The sequence below is a fragment of the Fundulus heteroclitus genome, chromosome 8 (assembly GCF_011125445.2).
Source record: "Fundulus heteroclitus isolate FHET01 chromosome 8, MU-UCD_Fhet_4.1, whole genome shotgun sequence".
In the NCBI taxonomy this organism is placed as follows: Eukaryota; Metazoa; Chordata; class Actinopteri; order Cyprinodontiformes; family Fundulidae; genus Fundulus; species Fundulus heteroclitus.
In genome coordinates, this window is record NC_046368.1 from 2,118,977 (window position 1) to 2,141,911 (window position 22,935).

Consider the following 22,935-nt stretch of genomic DNA (forward strand, 5'->3'; position numbering starts at 1 on the left):
TTATTAAGGAAATTGTATAATAAACAACAAAACAGTCTTATATCATTCTAATTGTCAAAATATGTGTTTGGAGATACGAAGATTATGCAGCAGTGCAGCAAAATTTAAAGACGAGCCTCAAAATTTCACAGAGCAGCAATATATATATATATATATATATATATATATATATATATATATATATATATATATATATATATATATATATATATATATATATTGGTAATATCAAATATTGATTTTACTCATTTTTGTTTGTAGATAGAATTTTTTATGGTAATAAAGTTCATCACATTTCAAACTTAAACCATTTTCTGAGTTACTGTAATTAATTAATACATTTTTTATCTGCTGTTTTTGGTCAGGCAGTGACGTCATCGCTGCGCTGACTCAGCGCTGGAAAAAGCGGAAGCAAAACAAAGCGCAGGGCGCAGGCGCAGCAGCATGGGCGGCTCGTGACGTTCAATGGCTAAAACTTTTTAAACTTTCGTTTAAATTTATGGAAAGTTTCATTTTCCCATTTTCTGTCTTCCGTGTCGCACTTACGCTTACCCGACGTCATCACACAGGTGCAGGAGCGCGAGAGCTGCTGCTGTCTGGACAGAACCGGAAGTCAGGGAGCAGAGTTTGCAGCGGCAGGTAAAGTTGGGTCACTTCTTATGAGACTAAATTAGAAATCAGAATAAATGAATAATAATATTAATAATATTAGATTCATGGTGGAGAAGCTTCAGCTCCACCTGCTCACACCTGAGGACAGTTTGAACATTTGACCCAGTAGAACCCAGCAGAACGCGCCTCATGCGGTCCAAACGCTTTAAAGGCTGCAGTGGTTCCGTGAAAGGCTGGTTCTGAGAAAGTCAAGCTGAAGATCATCTGTCCTGCAGAAATTCACACGACTCCAAATAAACATGTAAGCTTCCTGTGGAGGAACATCCGGTCCATTCAGAACCAGAACTGGACCCAAGAAGACGGCGGTGACCCGGAGGTTCTGCCGGACGAAAGCTCCTCAACTTTCTGAATGACCAGAACAGCATTTGGACCTGTTCCAGCATGAAGTGAAGCGAAGCCGGTACCGACGTGCTGGTCTGCTGCTAATGGACTGGAGGTCCAAACAGCAACCGCACCAGAACCGGTCCTGTACAGAACCGACGCTGCAGAGAATGGTTTCTCTTCTCTGAGCTTTTTATACATTTAGGTTTAATTCAGAAAAATAAAAATAGTTTAGAAGAGATTTAAAATAATTTTATAATAATTTTACATATCTGAGGATCAGAAAGGAATAAATGGGTCAAGATTAGTTCTGAGGTGTTCTATTATTGCTGCTGTGAACCCGGAGTTCTGTAGAACTGGACCACCTTCACCTGGAGCCCTCAGGCCCTTCTGTTCTGGGTCCGGTTCTGTGTCCGGTTCTGGTTCCGGTTCTGGGTCCGGTTCTGGTTCTGGTTCTGCTCCATTTCAATATCTGCAGATAAAAAGTTCAACTAAAATCTCGACCCCTTCTGCAGGAAATATTCCTGAAAAGGTCCAGAAGTTTCCCCACCAGCAGAACCCAGAAAGGTTCCTGACCCACAGAACCGGAGTAAACCAGGTACCATCTCACCTGGAGCCCAGCTCACCTGACCTGCAGAGGGAGGAGCCTCCTCCTGAGATGGAACCAGAACATTGAGGATGTCTTCAGGTGGAACCTTTAGAAGATCGGTCCATGCGTCCTCAGCTGTGAGCCCTCGGTTCTGAACTACGGACGGGAAGACAGAGTCCATTTGGACCATCTGTGAAGGCTGGTCTCTGCAATCTGAAATGTGTCCAGCAGCAGATCTGTGGAGGACCACCAGCCGGACGAAGCTGCAGGTCCACAGAAGCTCCTGACCTGAAGAAAACAGAACAGCTCGACCTCCTGAAGTTCCTCCTGAAGTTCCTCCTGCTGTCCTCCTGAAGTTCCTCCTGAAGTTCCTCCTGAAGTTCCTCCTGCTGTCCTCCTGCTGTCCAGCTGTCCTCCTGTCCCTCGGCGTCCACGCTGTCTCAGGGACGGCGTGGCTGGAGGAAGTCTTCAGGTCTCGCTGTGACATCAGAACCGATCCTCAGACGTCTGCTGAAGATCTCCTGACATCAAGTCATCACCAAACATCTCCAACCTTCTAAAAATAAAGCCCCGCTCTGCTGCAGCCGCTCCTGCCTACGTTTCCCAGCATGCACCTCGTGTTGACCCCTCTGTCTCTTGGTTGCCATAGTGATGAAGAGGGGGCGGGTGCTGGCGGTCCTGGTGGGCGGAGTCTTCTGCCTGGCTGTGATGTCACTGTACCGCATGCTGGAGCTGATGCAGGGGGCGGAGAGCGGTGGACGGGGGGACGCACCTGTGGGACAGGTGGAGGAGGTAGGTCCCTGTTTCTGGGAAAGTCTGACACCAGTCCTGATCCCTCAGCCAATCAGATGTCTGTGTTCAGGATTTGTCCCGCCTCCAGCTGAAGATCGACAGGTTGGAGCGCCTCCTGGTGGACAACAACCGGTTGGTCGCTCGGCTGCGGGACTCGCTGCTGGTCAGAGAGTCACCTGGCGGAAGGGGCGGGGCCAACGCCAGCTCTGCAGGTCCGCCTCTCGGCTGCCGCAAACCCGCAGAGCTGAAGGACGGCGCCGACGGCGTGCAGGTGATCTGAGCGTGCTCAGAGCTGCGTCTGACGTGGACCAATCAGCTGCTGATCCTGTGTGTCTGTTGGTCAGCTGCTGGACGTCTACGACCTGCTGCCCTTCGACAACCCCGACGGCGGCGCCTGGAAGCAGGGCTTTGAGATCAGTTACCATGGAGACGAGTGGGCGGAGCAGCCTCTGGAGCTCTTCCTGGTGCCCCACTCCCACAACGACCCAGGTGGGTGGGCGGAGCTTGACGCCCTGTGACACCTGGTGGCGCCTCAGGTGTGTGAGCGGCTGCTTTCTCTTGCAGGCTGGCTGAAGACGTTTGAGGGCTACTACCAGGACCAGACCCGACACATCCTGGACAACATGGTGGTGAAGCTGGGCGAGGACAGCAGGTACCGGTACCGGTCCAGACCCGCCCCCCCCCCCTTCAGACGGTCAGCACTAAGCTGAGGAGGCAACACCTGCTGCTCTGAGAAGATCAGGGAAAGATCAGCGCAGGTCAGACAGAGGCACAGTGACCAGAAACTGCTGCTCTGCTGCCACCTGGTGGTCTCTGCAGCGTCACTGCAGGTAGAGACGCACCAATCAGAGCTTAGCGTGGATCTGCCGCCGTTTCTGTCCCTAAACATCCATTAACCAGCCGCCATCATGGCGGCGCTGCTCGTTAGTGAGAACATTTAATTAACAGTTTTTTTATACTAAATGCTAATTTCTATCAGCCAGTTGACTCATCTGATGAGCAGTGAGGTGTAATCCAACAGGGCGTTCCTCAAATGACGTCAGCTGACTAAATTTAGACCCATGCGTGGCGGCCATCTTGTGGCGGCCATCTTGTGGCGAAAACAGTTGAATAGTTGTTTGAGTCAAACAGTGACCAGACCTGTGTTATGCCAGAAGCTGTGTGAATATGCTTATTATTATTATTATTATTATGCTTATTATTATTATTATTATTAATTATAATGTCCTGAACACGGTGAGCAGAGGAGACGCAGCATTACGCCGCCCCATGGACTGGCGCTGACGTAGCTAATCAATACGCATAAAGTCATGGTTCTGTTTCTGCAGCGTTCTCACCCAGTAAAACTCATCTTCAGAACCAATCTGAGCCCAGAACTCTGCGCTGCACCATGTGATCCAGTTTCCGTGGTTATCACCGGTTATTGTGACCGTAAGCTGCAGAAAACATGAGCAAAGTTGCTCCGTCTGCCTTAACTGGCTCCTATTCCAGCCTGGGTTAGGAGAGACCCATCCAAGATGGCGGCGCCGCAGGATGCCCTCCATCACACAATGAGGCGTCTTCATATATAATGTATATAATTTATATATAATATAAACCTTCTACTGACCCCAGGAGGAAGATGATCTGGGCTGAGATCAGCTACTTCTCCAGGTGGTGGAGCGACATCGACGACCAGAAGAGGGCGCTGGTCAGACGGTAACATCCTGCTCTTCATCACCTCTTCCTCTTCATCACTCACCCTGACCTTCACCTCCTCCTCTTCATCCCTCACTCACCCTGACCTTCACCTCCTCTTCATCACTCACCCTGACCTTCACCTCCTCCTCTTCATCCCTCACTCACCCTGACCTTCACCTCCTCTTCATCACTTACCCTGACCTTCACCTCCTGCTCTTCATCACTCACCCTGACCTTCACCTGCTGCTCTTCATCACCCTCCTCCTCTTCATCACTCACCCTGACCTTCACCTCCTGCTCTTCATCACCCTCCTCCTCTTCATCACTCACCCTGACCTTCACCTCCTCCTCTTCATCACTCACCCTGACCTTCACCTCCTGCTCTTCATCCCTCACTCACCCTGACCTTCACCTCCTCTTCATCACTCACCCTGACCTTCACCTCCTCCTCTTCATCACTCACCCTGACCTTCACCTCCTCCTCTTCATCACTCACCATGACCTTCACCTCCTCCTCTTCATCACTCACCCTGACCTTCATCACCCACCTCCTCTTCATCACTGACCATGACCTTCACCTCCTCCTCTTCATCTCTCATCTCGACCTTCACCTCCTCCTCTTCATCACTGCCTCACCCTGACCTTCATTACCTCCTCCTCCTCTTCATCACCCTCTCTGACCTTCATTACCTCCTCCTCTGTCATGTGACTGAATGCTGCTCTGTGATTGGTCAGCCTGGTGGAGGCGGGGCAGCTGGAGCTGGTGACGGGCGGCTGGGTGATGGCGGACGAGGCTAACTCTCATTACTTCGCGCTGGTGGACCAGCTGATGGAGGGCCACCAGTGGCTGCAGACTCACCTGGGTAATGCCTCACCTGGCTGAGTCACAGGTTTGGCTCCGCCCACTGCGGCCCACCACACTAACACCCGTTCGTCGGCAGGCGTGGCGCCGAGCAGCGGCTGGGCCATCGATCCCTTCGGGCACTCGCCGTCCATGGCGTACCTGCTGAAGGGGGCGGGGCTTAGCAACATGGTGGTGCAGAGGGTGCACTACTCCATCAAGAAGCACTTCGCCCGGCAGCGCACGCTGGAGTTCCTCTGGCGGCAGAGCTGGGGTGAGAGACGGCGAGCGACGGTGCAGGTAGGGTGAGACCAGAGCAGGTTCTGACCACGCCCACTTCCTCCTCCCCAGACTCCTCCTCCCGCAGTGACATCACGTGTCACATGATGCCGTTCTACAGCTACGACGTTCCGCACACCTGCGGCCCGAACCCGGCGGTCTGCTGTCAGTTCGACTTCCACCGCCTGCCGGGGGGGCGTGTCTCCTGTCCCTGGAGGATCCCCCCACAGCCAATCACAGAGCAGAACATCAAGGACAGGTGAGCGGGGGCGGAGCCAGAACAGCATGCAGCTATAATACGTTCAATTGTTGATATGCAATAGTAATTATACATTTTTCAATTAAGTCAGAAGAATTGTGATGTAATAATAATATCATTAATAATAAGAATTATAAAACTGTAATAAATGTAATTTATTAGCCTAAACCGTTAGAGATGAGAAGGAAATGCAGTCGTTTCACGTTTCAGAGTCCTGGTGGTTCTGGTGGTTCTGGAGGTTCTTGTTGTCCTGGTGGTTCTGGTAGTTCTGGTGGTTCTAGGTGGTTCTGGTGGTTCTGGTGGTTCTGGTGGTTCTAGGTGGTTCTGGTGGTTCTGGTGGTTCTAGGTGGTTCTAGGTGGTTCTGGAGGTTCTGGTGGTTCTGCAAACCAGGCCCACACCACAGTCCTCCTGCTACCATGCAGCGCGGCTTCCAGGAGTTTATTAATATTATCTACAGACGTTCGTGGCTACGTTGCCTCGGTGCAGTGAAGCCGTTGCTCTGAGGATTACCCAGAATCCCTTGCTACTCATACCAATGACTGCAGGAACGGAGCCAACAGCAGGTGGTGCTGTTGTAGCAGCATCTCCATCTAGCTTTGGTGAGGAGCGGTCAGGCTGAGGTGGAGGAACTGAGCGCGCCCAGAAACACGGACTGAAGCACCTGCATGGGGGTGGATGCTGGCGGAGGAAGGCGGTGCTGAGTTACCCAGAGTTAGCCGCCATGACGGTGCAGAGCAGACGGAGTTTTGGTTCAGATGGATGTGAATTAGTGTGGCAGCTGTTTCTATAGGTAAACTAGAAATGAGACGAGGGTCTAAGTCAGGCTTCTACATTATGGAGTGAGAGGAGTGAGAGATGTAGGAGGAGTGAGAGGTGTAGGAGGAGTGAGAGATGTCGGAGGTGTGAGAGGTTTAGGAGGAGTGAGAGGTGTGAGAGGTATAGGAGGAGTGAGAGGTGTAGGAGGAGTGAGAGGTGTAGGATGAGTGAGAGGAGTAAGAGGAGTGAGAGATGTAGGAGGTGTGAGAGGAGTGAGAGGTGTAGGAGTGAGAGGAGTAAGAGGAGTGAGAGATGTAGGAGGTGTAGAAGGAGTGAGAGGACTGAGAGGTGTAGGAGGAGTGAGGGGTGTAGGAGTGAATACAGATGACAGGCGGGGTCTGAAATCTGTGACGGAAGCATAAAATATATTTAAAGTAACTAAAATCCTGGAAGGAGGAGCCAGACGGGATTGTGTGATTTTTCCTGAAACAGCGTGGGGGACAGACATTAAGCAAACAGTACAGGCAAGTCTCCACTCTAGAAGGTAAATATTAATGTTAATATTTTCATTTTTAATGAACTGAATTTAATAGAAATAGTAGATGTAGAAGTCTCTGATGTCTCTGATGTCTCTGTTTTGGTTTTCTGCCCTTCGGCGCGTTTCTGATTAAATTCAGCATTCAGGGACAGGTTTGGTCCTTATAGCCGCCGTTAACTACCAACTTCATCAATTCATTCATTAAGTGAGTCTAAAAAGGCGTCTCTGAATAAAAGTTCTAAGGCAACATAAACCATCCAGATATAAACATTAAAGTAGATGTAAAGTCCTTCCTCTGGCTGGATTGCGACCCTTGGTACGTGTCAGTCTGGGGGTGCAGGGGGTCGGGGGACTGTGGGGGTGCTGATTGGTCTCTCTTCTCGTCAGAGCTCTCCTCCTATTGGATCAGTACCGACAGAAGTCCCGTCTCTTTCGCTCGCCGGTGCTCCTGGTTCCTCTCGGAGATGATTTCCGTTACGTGGAGTCCAGAGAGTGGGACGCTCAGTTCAGCAATTACCAGAGACTGTTTGACTACTTCGACCAGCACCCCGAGCTGCACATCAAGGTGAGACACCTGGGGGGGAGGGGGCGGGACATCAAGGTGAGACACCTGGGAGTGGGCGGGACATCAAGGTGAGACACCTGGGGGGGAGGGGGACATCAAGGTGAGACACCTGGGAGGGGAGGGGGCGGGACATCAAGGTGAGACACCTGGGGGGGAGGGGGCGGGACATCAAGGTGAGACACCTGGGAGTGGGCGGGACATCAAGGTGAGACACCTGGGGGGGAGGGGGCGGGACATCAAGGTGAGACACCTGGGGGGGAGGGGGACATCAAGGTGAGACACCTGGGAGGGGAGGGGGCGGGACATCAAGGTGAGACACCTGGGGGGGAGGGGGCGGGACATCAAGGTGAGACACCTGCGGGGGAGGGGGCGGGACATCAAGGTGAGACACCTGCGGGGGAGGGGGCGGGACATCAAGGTGAGACACCTGGGAGTGGGCGGGACACCAAGGTGAGACACCTGGGAGGGGGGCGGCACATCAAGGTGAGACACCTGGGGGGGAGGGGGCGGGACATCAAGGTGAGACACCTGGGAGGGAGGGGGCGGGACATCAAGGTGAGACACCTGGGGGGGAGGGGGGACATCAAGGTGAGACACCTGGGAGGGGGCGGGACACCAGGGAGGGGGCGGGACATCAAGGTGAGACACCTGGGGGGGGGGCGGGCTGAGAGAGCCGGCCTGCTGTAAGGCTTTGTACTCTGCTGAGTTCTTCTTCTGCTGTCCATGTTCTCTGGTCGGGTTCTAGGCTCGTTTCGGGACTCTGTCAGATTACTTTGCTGCTCTGCATCGCCGGCTGAGCGCAGCAGGAACATCTCTGCCGACGCTCCGCGGAGACTTCTTCACGTACGCCGACCGGGACGATCATTACTGGAGTGGGTACTTCACCTCTCGGCCTTTCTACAAACGCCTGGACAGAACCCTGGAGTCCACACTCAGGTGGGCGCCGTTCACACCTGTGGCCTGACAGCAGGCGGCCACATGGAGTCCTCAGGTGAGCTAAACGTACCTGCTCTTACCTCCTCAGGGCCACTGAAATCCTTTTCACCCTCACGTTGGCTGAAATGCGTCGTCTCCATGACGAAGGCCGTTGGGCTGAAGGTTTTCCTGCAGGTGAACATTATCAACGCCTGACGGAGGGGAGGCGGAGCCTAGCGCTCTTCCAGCACCATGACGCCGTCACAGGAACCGGCCGTGACCCTGTGGTGATCGACTACGGCACCAGGTGAGCATTTCCTGCTCCAGTGAGACGCTTTCATGAGGAAACGAGGCTTAAATAGAGGCTTAAGATAATGATAAAACTTAATTATTAAAACCGCTGTTAAAATGAATCTGTTGTGTTTCCATCTAAAACCAGCCTTTACTCATTCTCACAGTAAATTATCTGATTTCAGAGCTACATCAGCTGCTCACTTACCAGTTTATGTATGAAGCATTTTATTTATATAGCATCAACACATGTCATCTTAAGTCTCTTTCCAAAGTCAGCTTCCATCAGATCCTCCAGGTTGGTGAGAAAGTTTCCTCTCTAAGGAAACCCAGCAGGTTGCATCAAGTCTCTCCAAGCAGCATTCACTCCTCCTGAAAGAGCGTAGAGCCACAGTGGACAGTCGTCTGCATTGTTGATGGCTTTGCAGCAATCCCTCATACTGAGCATGCATGAAGCGACAGTGGAGAGGAAATTAGGTGCCAATAAAAATGAAAACCAAAACACAAACGTGCCAAATATAGTTTATGTACAGCTCCAGTTTATGACGGGTGTCGTCTCACAACACTTGCACGGTTTTTATTAAGGCACTTTTTGACCAGATTTTTCCCTGTGTTGCCAGATTGTGCAGGTTTCCACCCAACTGGGCTTCTTTTGGACACATTTAGCTTTGGGCAGGTTTTAAAAATTCGGGGGGTTTCTAGGACGTATTCATAGGAACACTTTATCAGAATAGTTGCCATTGTGTGGCAGGAATGTAAAACATTGTAATAAAATAATAAAACAGTTTCCTTGCACTCATTTTATTAGTTAATTTAATTAAAAAATGTCTAGAATCACATTATTAATGATTAGTAGTCTGGGTAATCAGCGTGGAATGGTATTGGACTGTGAGAGTTCAACTGATGAACTGTTGAACAAGTTGGTTCATGGCTGCTGTGTGAAACAGAAACGTTAGATTGATCTATATACTGTGAGAGAAAGAGAGTTTTTATATGAAGTCAGATTCACAGCTCAGGCTGGGAGGCGATTAATAACCTTTTTGTTACTATGACGATGTGATTGGGACAATGATCTTTGTGTGGAGCTTTATTCCACATTGTGTGGAGATACACATACATGTGCAGCATTTAGTGCTGTTGTCTGCTAATGCTGTGCTCTTTATTGTGTGTGTAATGTAATAGTTTTATGCTTCTAACCTGAACTCAAGATATGTTGAGATTTTGGTTGTTTTTAGAGTTGGACGGGTTTTACGATGTGCTTTGGCTGGAAACTGTCAGCCAGATCTGGCAACCCTGCTAGCTCGTAAATCATATTTTAGAGTTGCAATCCCAAGTTAAATGTCAATTTAAACATTTTAAATTCAGTTAAACCCATAAAAAGTATGAATAAAGATGAAAATGGATATTGGAATTAGCTTGTTGGCTATGATTACTTCAGCTTCTGTTTTATTATTCTAAATCTGTATTGTTAATGATTACATTTGGACGTTGCTGATGAATAGTTCGGTGAAGAAATGTTTTCTGCCATGGTTAGCCTGTTTTAGCACTAGCCTGCTCTTGTCTTATTTTTCCCTCCACACTCTCTGTTGAAGATGCTGCCGACATGGAAAATGCTAAGAGGTAATTTCCCAGTTACTGCCAGCAGTTAGACTTCCATCACCCCCATTCAGTTGGCTTTAGCAATCAACATTAACTTCCATTATTATTATTTGCATTTTATTTAGTTAATGCATTTTGTTAGCATTTTATTCAACATATATTGTCTCCTAGTCAGCCTGATGTTAGCATGCTATTAGTCTTCTGCTACATTGTTAGCCGATCCTTAGCTTGTCACCTTGTTAGCTTGCATTAGCCTATTAGCATGTTTTTGGCTTTTTGTTTGCATGACATTACTTTGCTAACCTGTTGTTACTCATTAGCCTGTTTATGGCTGCTTTTATTTTGTTGTTTTCTGATTATTCTATTGGTATATTTAAAAATTTAATATAATATTAGTTAGCTCTTAGTTTGTTGAAACATTCTTGGTGTCATCTGTCCGTCCATCCATCATCTTCCACTTATCTGAGATTGGGTCGCCGGGGGCAACAGGTCCAGGAGACAAACCCAGACATCGTCTCCTCGGTGCTGTCCTCCATCTCATTCTGGGATCCTAAGGCGTTCCCAGGCCAGATGAGAAGTGTAGCGAGGCTGAGGCCGGCCTCCCTCCAGAGGAAGCTAATTTCAGCCGCTCCTGTCCAGGATCTCATTCTTTGTCCAGACCTGATGACAGAATGTAACTGATAAATCATCTTCTCCCGCCATAAACAACCAGCTGTTAGTGTTACCTGTGATGACATTTTTAGTGTTTAGATGATTCAGCAATTCTAACATTGTTGGAGTGTTTGAGCCTGTTGTAACGTTGTTGGCATGTTTTTATCTGCTTTTGGCTTTTGTGCAACCTGTTCTCAAGATGTAAGTCTTTTTCACCTTTATAGACCTTTGATCGCCTGTTTATAGGTTTTACTTATGTTGTAACAGCGAGCCCATTGTTTTCAGTGTGTTAATTTATTTTAAACTATTGCAGGACTGTCTGTGGCCTATTTTCTGTGAGATAAGCCTGGGGCAACGTTGTTAGCCCAACGTTTGTACGTATTTAGCCTGGGTAGCATGCTTTGTTCTTGTTTTCAGGCATTTAGCTTGTTGTTAGCATGTTTTTAATCTGCTAACATGTTTTTAGCTTGTTGTTAGCATGCTTAGTCTGTTGTTGGTCTGTTTGTAACCTGATGTGCGCCTGTAGTGCAATGCTGACCTCTTGTTTTTAATACTTTACTGTTTTACTGTTTTTATATTTACTGTTTTTATGTTGTTAACCTGTTGTTGTTACCAGTAGGAATATCACATTTATCATGTAGCTTGATAAGTTACATTTAAAAAAAAAAATTTGTTTTGCAGGTTGTTTCATGCCATCCTGAACCTGCGGCAGGTGCTGCTGAGCTCCGCCCAGTGGCTGCTCCTATTGGACAAGAGCCAGTACCACAAAGACCAATCAAAATCCTTCTTACAAATGGTGACCTAAACTTTACTTAACCTTTTGAATTTGTAAAGATTGGTTTAAGTATTGACAACCCAAACGTCTGAAACTTCATGATTCTGTAAGTTTTAAAGGTGCATAGCCACGTTATTTGACATTTTTTAAAATGTATACATCAGTAGCTCACTCGGGTTGCATACAGATTTCTTATGACAGATTAGCAAGGGTTATTTTTGGGCTGAAAAAGGACCATCAGTACGCTATCCGGACGGACACTTGGTGTATGTAACCTTATTTTATCATGACCAAACGGTTTTGGTCTTTTTTTATGGGTATATATTGTGGCTGTATACCTTTAAAGTCTCTGTGCAGCAGCCTGGCTGCTACCCTGGGTGCTCACCTGAACCTGTCTCACCTGAACCTGTCTCACCTGAACTGACCACATGAAGTGTTTTCACTGAGGCTGTCAACGTTTTTTCAGGATGAGGTGATCTCAGCAGAGGATGCTCTGCCTCAGAAGACGACGCTGAAACTCAGCGATGAGCCCAGGTGAAGAGGCTGGGCAACACATCACAGTAGACGGCCTCATCAGGCTCAGGTTAGGGTCAGGTGTTGATCATCGTTGCTCCTTGCAGGTCACTGATTGTTTATAACCCGACGGAGCAGCTCCGGTCTACTGTCGTCCACCTGGTCGTCGATTCTCCAGATGCTGGTGTCATTGATTCAAAAACAGGTCGACCAATAGCAGCGCAGATCTCTGCTGTGTGGGTGGAGCCAAGTAAAGCATCTGCAGAGACCTTCCAGGTGACGAGAGACTCACTGATTGGCTCATTGATCACAGCAGCTCTTTAACCCCCCCCCCCCCCCCCCTTCCTGTTTTCCAGCTCTCCTTTGTTGCTGAGCTTCCTCCTCTGTCACTTATTGTGTATCATGTGATCAAAGCACCTGCTGGCTCCGCCCCTCGGGCTCGCTACATCGTTCATCGTCATGGTAACCCACCTCCAGTCCACTCTGAGCACTTCCAGGTGTCCCGGCTCGAGGGAGCGGAGGTCAACACGCCGCTGTCTCTTAGCAACAAGCACCTGCAGATATGGAGCTCCCCGGAAACCGGGCTGCTGCAGGTCAGACTCTTCAAAATAAAAGCCTGATCAGAGCAACAAACTGTTAGAAATGATGATGATTGTACAAATATTGATGAAAATAATCAGAAAATGATGTCTTTGGGAGAACAGAAGGTCCGCCTGCAGTCTGGTCTGGTGCGTCAGGTCCAGGTCCAGTTCCTGTGGTATGGAACCAGAACTTCAGGGGATAAGAGTGGAGCGTATTTGTTTCTACCTGGGGGGGAGGGGCCTCAGGTAAGGCAGATTCATCAGACCCGGGCTCCCTCGCTGTCCTCTGGTTCATGGTGAACGTCTCTCGCTCGCTGCAGGTCTATTCGTCTTCTGAGCCCCCCCTGGTGCGGGTAACCAGAGGGCCGATCTTCTCTGACATCACTTCCTGTTACCCACACTTCACTCACACCGTCCGACTCTACCACCTGGAAGGTATCGCTGTTTACGGACACAAAGAAACTCTTTTGAACTCTTTAGTTTTTTCCAGCGTTTTCATAATGAGAGCCTCCTGTGTCCTGCAGGGCATGCTGGGAAATCCCTGGAAGTCTCCAACACGGTGGACATCCGGTCGGAGGCCAACAGGGAGCTCGCCATGCGACTCGTCAGTGACGTCGCCAGTGGCAACCGTTTCTACACCGACCTCAATGGTTTCCAGGTTTTTACCGTTTATACGTCGGCCTTCGTGTGACATGAAGCCGCCCTGACCAATCAGGAGCTTCCTTCACTGCGATGTGACATTCTGCTGGAAGCCGGTGATCATTCACTGGTTACTGCCAGATACTGACAGCTGATTGGTTGCTGATGCAGATGCAGCAGCGCCGCACCCTGGAGAAGCTCCCCCTGCAGGCTAACTTTTACCCGATGACGTCGGCCTCCTTCCTCCAGGACTCCTCCAGCCGTCTCTCGCTGCTGTCGGCTCAGAGCCAGGCGGCGGCGTCGCTGCGATCAGGTGAGTTCTGCTCCAGCATCCTGAAGAAGACTCTGTAAGAAAGGCAGAAGAATTTAGCTCAGTCTGAGCTGTAAATGTGGCTTTCTGCCCTCTATGACGGAGTCACAGTGAAGCCTTAGCTGTTTGAGACGCTTCCTCAGAAATAACTTTGTGTTCTTCCAGAAAACATCATAGTGACACTTGGTGGCTGGAATCAAGACCACAGCGAAACTTCCTTCTGTCCGTTTATTTATTTTCTAGAGCGCTTTAACAGCAGCCAGAGCTGAAACAATGAGTGAGATAAGACAAAAGATCAGATAAAATGGCTAAACACACAACAATGCAAATAAATGAAAAACCAGGGAATAAACCACCAAAAGTTCAGTAAAGTCGGGTCTGTTGGGTTGAAGGTCAAGAAGTAAAAATAGGTTTTAAAACTGGACAGCAGAGTCCTGTAGAATGGGCAAAGGGGGGGGGGGGGGTCTCCTGGGTTCTTCTTTATGTTTCCCATGAAACGTTGAGCAGCAGCGTCTGAAGCAGCTGCTGACATCAGGACCGGCTCATTCTGAGATGAATCACTGCGATCCAGCTGTGGTGAATAAAGCCATGGATTCATGTTTCCAGCTGCTTTACCTTCGCTATTTTACTTAAATGATAAAAACGACTTTATAGAGGCCCTTATTTAAAATCATTGTCCATTACTGAAGGCCCAACATGCGCTGCCAGGGGTTCTGATCATCGGGTCTGACCTGCTCTACTAGGACCAAACACAAGTACCTCCGTCTTTTTTCAGTAAAATTCTGGATCTTTAGGCCCATCCCAAAGTTTAATATCCTAAAGACATTTTAAAATATGTTTTATGGACCGGGCCTCCCCTCGCCCTGAAGGCTGATTGGTTGGGCAGTAATCAGCGTAGCAATGAAAGGAAGGCGTGATTTCTAAAGACGGACCCTAAAGGAGGCGGGCACTAAGACCTGGGGGACGCCGTAGGACAGAGGAGCAGGACAGGATCTAAACCCTGCTACCTTTACAGAAAATTAAACAGGAAAGCCTTGACTGATTGTTGCTGTGTTTCAGGCTGCTTGGCAGCAGTGTGCAGCCTTCTCACCTCCTTTGCGTACCTGTGCAGGTGAGCTGGAGCTGGTGTTGGACCGGCGGCTGCAGCAGGACGATAACCGCGGCCTCGGTCAGGGGGTCACAGACAACAAGCTGACGGCGAGTCTCTACCACCTGCTGCTGGAGGACCGCCGGGGCGGGGCCAAGGTGAGGGGGCGGGGCCAAGGTGAGGGGGCGGGGCCAAGGTGAGGGGGCGGGGCTTATAGATGCAGAGTTTCTCCACATCAGCCTCGTGAACAACTGAAAGGTTAATTTCTTCCAGCTCTCGGTGAAGCCGGACGCTTTTCTACCTCTCCTGCTAGCGCTCTCTTGTCTGTATGCCGCTTAACTCTCTGGACATTTCTCCTCGTTACTGAACCCGCCACCTGGCGCTCACCTTAGAGACTCGTTTATCCCAAACTCTCCTGGATGTTATGCAATCAAGACGCTCTACCCCCGCCTGCACCTGTTCGTCTCACCTGTGACCTGCAACAGTGCTCCACTGAAACTAAAACTGTGGCTGGAGCGGCGGGGGGGGGGGGGGGGGCTATTGGGCAATCATGGGCCTAGACACACGCTCACACATACATGAACATGGCAATAGACACCTCTCCTCTGCCTCACTACCTCCCCTGTGTACGTTATGCTTGTGTGTATGTTGCTGTGAGAGTTTGTACCTGCGTCCTCCTGCTGTCCCCAAAGAGACACACAGAGGACGCTGTAGAAAGTGAACCTGCCTCCCATGTTTGTCTTTGTCTTGCTGGGTTGTAGTGAAACATAATGTCCCCCACAGGGGACAATAAAGCAATTAAATTCAATCCGCTACCGGGTCTGATCAGTTGAAATGGGTTCATTTCTACATTTCTTCCCAGCTATGAATTATGGATCTGGTCAGCTGGACTTTCAACACAGTAGATTGTCTGTCAGCAAGAGACAATCTACTCTATTGATTGTAGATTGGTCAAAAATGTCCTATATAAGGGAACCAGTTGATTGCATCAAGTCTCTCCAAGCAGCATTCACTCCTGGGGAACCGTAGAGCCACAGTGGACAGTCGTCTGCATTGTTGATGGCTTTGCAGCAATCCCTCATACTGAGCATGCATGAAGCGACAGTGGAGAGGAAAACTCCCCTTTAACAGGGAGGAGAACCTCCAGCAGAACCAGAACCAGGCTCAGTGTGAACGCTCATCTGCCTCCACCCACTGGGGCTTAGAGAAGACAGAGCAGAGACACAGAAAGCACAGAAGCTCACATTGACCCAGGAGTACTTTCTATGTTAGAGAAGACAGAGCAGAGACACAGAAAGCACAGAAGCTCACATTGACCCAGGAGTACTTTCTATGTTAGATGGTAATAGAGGATGATCTGCCTCCACTGATGATGTCACAGCTAACAGAACACCAGACCAGGTGTACCTTCTATCAAGAGAAAAGCGACTTATTCCTGTTCTTTTGTCTGTAATGTTTTTCTGATCATGTGCAGCATCATCTTGTTACTGAAAAAGTGCTTTATAATAAACGTACCTTCTAGCCATGGTAGCAGGGAGCAGCATGGGGCGCTAAATCAGAGCCGCTGTCTGTAATCTAACTATAACCCGGACATGAGCAGGACCGGTTCTGATCAGATAAGTCCGATCTCTGTGGTTCTGCACATTAATCTGCTAGACCCTCCATCGCTCACCCTCCCTGATTGCTGCCACCTGGTGGTCATACTGTTTGATGGTCGGACCAATCAGAAACCTGCAGACTGCCTGGGTGGGGCTCCATCCCAGCAGAATAGGCAAGCCTGTAGCGGGTCAGGATAGGTTGGGTCTACGGGGGTTCTGAACCCGTCCCTCGTGACTCAACAGGTGTCTGGTGCACCTGATGGCAGCTGAGGAGGTGATGCAGAGACGCATGTAGAGCAGAAGCCCTGATGTAGATGCATAGACAGAATGCTGAAGACAGGACCTTAGCAAACTGCTCCTCATTTAGGGAACATCTAACTGAACATTAGAAAAACGGCTCATCTGATCTTTCTTTCTTTTTATCCAACAGGAAGTGGGCGGGGCCTCAGTGGAACACCTGTCTCTGCTCGCCCACCTGGCGTCGCTCTCCCTCTGCCATCCTCCCATCACCATGGTCGACCCGGGCGAGGGCTCGCTCCCGAAGCTCCGCCCCTTCCAGCCGCTACGCTCCTCTCTGCCGTGTGACGTGCACTTGTTGAATCTGAGGACGCTGGAGGACCCACAGGTGAGCGCTGAGGTCACTTCCTGTGGTCGGCAAACGTTCCCTGACCTGCAGCTGGGAGCCGTAACGATTGGTCACATTAGTTTTCAGCTTAGTTCTGGTTCTGGTTCTGGTTCTGGTTCTGGTTCTGCAGAGCAGGCTGGAGCCAGAAGACCTGAGTGGTCTGGAGGGTTGATGCTCTGATAACAAGTCTGTGATGGATTTAGGAGCTAATTCAGGGATTTATAGACTAACAGAAGGATTTTAAAGTCTATTCTCTGAGATCCAGGAACCCAGGATGGAACCTTGGAGAACCCCACATGTGATTTATGTCGTCTCTGATGTAAAGTTACCTGCTGACACTAAAAGTCCTTTAAGTAGGATTTAAACCAGTGGAGAGCTGCAGCAGAGAGGCCGACCCAGTTCTCCAGATGTTCTACCAGGATGGAGTGATCAACAGCATCAATGCTGCACTGAGGTCCAACAGAACCAGCGCTGAGGTTCTGAGGTCCACCAGAACCAGCGCTGAGGTTCTGAGGTCCAATAGAACCAGCACTGAGGTCCAACAGAACCAGCACTGAGGTTCTGAGGTCCACCAGAACCAGCACTGAGGTTCTGAGGTCCACCAGAACCAGCACTGAGGTTCTGAGGTCCAACAGAACCAGCACTGATGTTCTGAGGTCCAATAGAACCAGCACTGAGGTTCTGAGGTCCAACAGAACCAGCACTGATGTTCTGAGGTCCACCAGAACCAGCACTGAGGTTCTGAGGTCCAATAGAACCAGTACTGAGGTTCTGAGGTCCAACAGAACCAGCACTGAGGTCCATCAGAACCAGCACTGAGGTTCCGAGGTCCAATAGAACCAGTACTGAGGTCCATCAGAACCAGCACTGAGGTTCTGAGGTCCACCAGAACCAGCACTGAGGTCCAACAGAACCAGCACTGAGGTCCAACAGAACCAGCACTGAGGTCCAATAGAACCAGCACTGAGGTTCTGAGGTCCAACAGAACCAGCACTGAGGTCCATCAGAACCAGCACTGAGGTTCTGAGGTCCACCAGAACCAGCACTGAGGTTCTGAGGTCCAATAGAACCAGTACTGAGGTTCTGAGGTCCAACAGAACCAGCACTGAGGTTCTGAGGTCCAATAGAACCAGTACTGAGGTCCATCAGAACCAGCACTGAGGTTCTGAGGTCCACCAGAACCAGCACTGAGGTCCAACAGAACCAGAACTGAGGTCCAATAGAACCAGCACTGAGGTTCTGAGGTCCAATAGAACCAGCACTGAGGTTCTGAGGTCCACCAGAACCAGCACTGAGGTTCTGAGGTCCAATAGAACCAGCACTGAGGTTCTGAGGTCCAACAGAACCAGCACTGAGGTTCTGAGGTCCACCAGAACCAGCACTGAGGTCCAACAGAACCAGAACTGAGGTCCAATAGAACCAGCACGGTGGTTCTGAGGTCCATCAGAACCAGCACTGAGGTTCTGAGGTCCAATAGAACCAGTACTGAGGTTCTGAGGTCCAACAGAACCAGCACTGAGGTCCATCAGAACCAGCACTGAGGTTCTGAGGTCCAATAGAACCAGCACTGAGGTTCTGAGGTCCAATAGAACCAGTACTGAGGTTCTGAGGTCCAACAGAACCAGCACTGAGGTCCATCAGAACCAGCACTGAGGTTCTGAGGTCCAATAGAACCAGCACGGTGGTTCTGAGGTCCATCAGAACCAGCACTGAGGTTCTGAGGTCCAATAGAACCAGTACTGAGGTTCTGAGGTCCAACAGAACCAGCACTGAGGTCCATCAGAACCAGCACTGAGGTTCTGAGGTCCACCAGAACCAGCACTGAGGTTCTGAGGTCCAATAGAACCAGTACTGAGGTTCTGAGGTCCAACAGAACCAGCACTGAGGTCCATCAGAACCAGCACTGAGGTTCTGAGGTCCAATAGAACCAGCACTGAGGTTCTGAGGTCCAACAGAACCAGCACGGTGGTTCTGAGGTCCATCAGAACCAGCACTGAGGTTCTGAGGTCCACCAGAACCAGCACTGAGGTTCTGAGGTCCAATAGAACCAGTACTGAGGTTCTGAGGTCCAACAGAACCAGCACTGAGGTCCATCAGAACCAGCACTGAGGTTCTGAGGTCCACCAGAACCAGCACTGAGGTCCAACAGAACCAGAACTGAGGTCCAATAGAACCAGCACTGAGGTTCTGAGGTCCAATAGAACCAGCACTGAGGTTCTGAGGTCCACCAGAACCAGCACTGAGGTTCTGAGGTCCAATAGAACCAGCACTGAGGTTCTGAGGTCCAACAGAACCAGCACGGTGGTTCTGAGGTCCATCAGAACCAGCACGGTGGTTCTGAGGTCCACCAGAACCAGCACTGAGGTCCAACAGAACCAGCACTGAGGTCCACCAGAACCAACACTGAGGTTGTGAGGTCCATCAGAACCAGCACCTTGATCAGGGCGGTCTCTGTACTGTGGTGAGGAAACCTGACTGGAGAACATCAAAGCTGCTGGTCGTTGTTAAGAAGGTGTTTAATTGTTGAAACTCAGATTTTTCTATAATCTACTGATAAAGGAGGTTTGAGATGGGCCTGTAGTTCTGGAGGAGAACTTTGTCTAAATTGTTCTTTTTCAGCAGTGGTTTGATAATTGCTGTTTTTAGGGACTGGAGGAAAACTCCTGACAGAAGGGACGTGTTTATTATCTGAGTCAGATCAGACGCTATGACAGGCAGAACGTTCTTAAAGAACGCTGTGGGTAGAACATGAAGGCAGCAGGAGGAGGAACTTAGCTGCTGAATGATCTGCTCTAAGCTTTTGGAGTTTATTTGGCTGAATTGGGACATTTTGTCAGGATAAGTTCCAGCTGAATAAAGCTTTGGTTCTGGTGTTGATATGGAAGAACAAAGTGATCCTCTAATTTTTATGATTTTCTCAGTAAAGAAGTTAGCAAATTCATTACAGGTCCTGGTGGAGTTCAGAAGCCACGCACACAGGAGGATTTGTTAACCTGTCGACTGTGAAACAGTCACAATCAACACGTATCACAGACAGCAGGTCACTAAAATGATTGAAAAAGTTTGATGTGGACTTAAGAGGCCTGTAAACATTCAGAAACATAGTTCTTACCGGGCTCTTTACCTTGAGAGCCAAATGTTCAAAAGAGTCAAATTTTCCCAAAAACACCTTTTTACACTTCAGTGAATTATTAAACAATGTTGCTACTCCTCCACCTTTCCTTTGCTGTCTGCTCTCACAAAGGAAATTGTAGTTTGGAAGAGTCGACTCCATCAGTATAGCTGCTTCACTAAATTCATGCAGCCATGTTTCTGTTAAAAACATATCAAGATTATTGTCAATAATAAAGTCATTAATTAAAAGGGATTTTCCTGACAGAGATCTAATATTTAATAAACCCAGTTTATATGACTTAGTGGTTGATGATATCTCTGTGACAGGTTGCATCTGACAGTTTATGATTTTTAAGTATTTGTTCCTGTTTATCCTTTTGTTTTTCTTATTTCTGCCACGTATTATCACAGATATTCCATAATCTCCGGCGAAAGGCCCCGGCTGATGCTGGAAACTGTCATGTCTGATAAACGTGTGGCCAGGGCCCGATCTGTATCACAGCGAAGTAATCTGGAGTTCCTCAGCACCAGAATGTTCTGTGATACGTGGAGGAGGAGGATCTGAGGCTCTGAGGCCTTTGGAAGATCCTGGTTTATTCACAGCAGAATTAATATGTGGAGAGGATGTCATCTGTAGGCCAATCTTAAATACTTTGTTCATGTTGTGAGAAAAATCCAGGAAAGGAACTTCTGGGCTTTGTGGAGAAGAAGGGGAGGCGGGTCCAGTCTGGACCGGTGTTTGTGAAGATGGAGGTTCTTGGTCCTCTCTTTGTCCTGCTGAGATCTGGGATGAATCCTCCTGTAATTCTGATGTAGCCTCATTCTGTGTCATCTTTCTGGCCGTCTTTATCTTGGCTTGTTCGGGCTGCACTGGGCTTATCTTTTGTTTAGGCACTGGATGTACTTTGTTTTGGGACAAAGCTGATGGTGCATGGTTCACAGAATAGAAGATGTTTGAAATCAGCTGTTTTGCACCTGACCTATTTAGAGACAGGTGAGTCTTTGGTGGAATAGGTTACAGTTACTGGGTTTACCTGAGAAGCATTCAGCTGACTGCTCTGATCCCTGAGGAGCAGATGGTTATCAGAACCGCTGCTCCTCAGTGACCCGTCAGAACTTAAGTGGGCTGTAGTTACTGAGCTAAACAGCAGAGGGCGCTGTTCTACTAGCCAAAGTCTGATCAATTAGTTCCCATGAACCATCTGAACATCCTGTGAAGGATCAGTCTGTCTGTTACTGCAGACTGAAGAGGTTCTGATCCGATCGGCTCCGCTGACCATGTTCTGCGTCTCTTCATTAAATCACACCAAACAACACAGAACATCTTCAGTTTCCAGCTTCAGACTCATCAGAACCTTCCTGACAAGCTCCTCCTTCAGGAGAACTCCTTCACCTTTCCTCTCAGACCAGCATGAACCTCCTCAGCCTCCAGCCTAGCTACCCTTCCTCCTCAACACCCAGCATGTCCACCTCCTCCTCGGCATCATGGCCGCCACCTCTCCAGCTTCTCCTGTCATTGTCCCAACATTCAAAGTCTCCCTCAGTCCTGGACGCTCATCTTCCTCTTCTCTCTCAGCCTACGGACATGTCCTCCTCCTCCTCCTCCTCCTCCTCCTCCTCCTCCTCCTCCTCTGTGCTGACCAGCAGAAGCCCAGTTTCCACAGGTACCCTGTGGGTCCCTCAGCACCAGTGGTGGTTGTTGTTAGCCCAGAGATCATTTTATCCACCCGTACAGTAACTTTGGTAAAGGTTGAGCTCCTGATGTCCTTCCTGACCAACCGGTGCGTTTATCCGGGTTTGGAACCGGCCCAAACGGGACTCTTTAGGGCTGTATCAGATCCATCAGGCTGAGTTAATATTCCCTGTGCTGGTCCTTCCTCACACATGTTCTTCTTGGGGGTCCCAGTTTGATGTTTCTCCAGCTGCTCTTGGAGAACGGACCTCAGGTTCTCACTGGTTCTCATTTGGGGAGTCACCTGACCTCAGGTCCAACATGTCAACCTTCTGATCTTGAAGCTGCTTTGTTGCATCTCTCTGTTGTGAACAGGAAGCTGGCAGTCCCTCACAGGAAGTGGCCCTCCTCCTCCACAGGAAGGGTTTTGACTGTGACTCCACCCCCGATCCTCTCCCAACGTGCTCATGGAGTGAAGACGAGGAGGTGGGCCTTCTTCATTTAACCAGATTTTTATTTGTTTCGTTGATCTGCTGCCTTACGGCTGCTTTACTCGCTTTGTTGGCCTCCGCCCTGCAGGTGGACCTGGACCGCCTCTTCTCTCCTCTTCGGTTCAGCTCGGTGCGGCGCTCCGGCTTCACGCTGCTCCGTGACCACGACGAGCCGGACTCCGCCCACCAGGCGGCTCCGCTGCGTCCGATGGAGATCGGCGCGTTCCGCGTGCGGCTCGAGTGACGCGGCGGGGAGCGGTGACGCGGCGGGGAGCGGTGACGGCGACGGTAGCCGTGACGGCCCAGCTAGCTAGCAGTGGGCTGGGGTCAGAGGTCAGAAACACTGGAGCTGCCGTGTTGAATGTGTTTAAATGGAGACGCTGTATAACCTGTCTCCCTGTGATTGTCAGTCAGGTTTATTGTTGGTTTTTGTAAATGAGGGGAATTCTGGGAAATGTATTTTTGTGTGTGTGCATTTCTGTGAAGCTGAAGAAAATGTGAAGGGTTCTGTTTCTGGGGAAAATCTGGGTGAATAAAATTAAATTATTGTTGAAATTAAACCATCTGGAGACATTTTGTGTTTATAAAGCTGCTGGCCAACAGTCTGGTTTAGGTTCTGCAGGGTTCTCAAACTTCTTGCTCACGGATCGAGAACATTCTTTTGATTGAAGCACCTGCTGCTAACAAAGAGTCTGAGGCCTTGTACACACGGAGCCGGGTGTTTCTAAAAAGGTTTTCATGCACACAAACCCGTGGAAATTCACCATTGCCCGTTGTTTTA

General features: G+C 49.4%; 1 protein-coding gene across 1 annotated transcript; it reads left to right on the plus strand.

Annotated features, from left to right (window-relative positions):
- Positions 1 to 397: 397 nt before the first annotated feature.
- On the plus strand, positions 398 to 22,714 carry man2a1 (mannosidase, alpha, class 2A, member 1). Its single transcript, XM_036139867.1, has 24 exons — positions 398 to 639; positions 2,232 to 2,374; positions 2,445 to 2,645; positions 2,719 to 2,863; positions 2,939 to 3,026; positions 3,989 to 4,072; positions 4,790 to 4,917; positions 4,996 to 5,169; positions 5,247 to 5,433; positions 7,116 to 7,293; positions 8,039 to 8,229; positions 8,318 to 8,515; positions 11,431 to 11,545; positions 11,991 to 12,058; positions 12,145 to 12,313; positions 12,394 to 12,630; positions 12,742 to 12,864; positions 12,939 to 13,053; positions 13,143 to 13,276; positions 13,429 to 13,570; positions 14,679 to 14,812; positions 16,683 to 16,877; positions 22,039 to 22,149; positions 22,243 to 22,714. Exons 2-24 carry the CDS (start codon positions 2,234 to 2,236, stop codon positions 22,396 to 22,398), a joined length of 3,414 nt encoding a protein of 1,137 aa, XP_035995760.1. The 5' UTR covers positions 398 to 639; positions 2,232 to 2,233; the 3' UTR covers positions 22,399 to 22,714.
- The last annotated feature ends 221 nt before the right edge of the window (positions 22,715 to 22,935 follow it).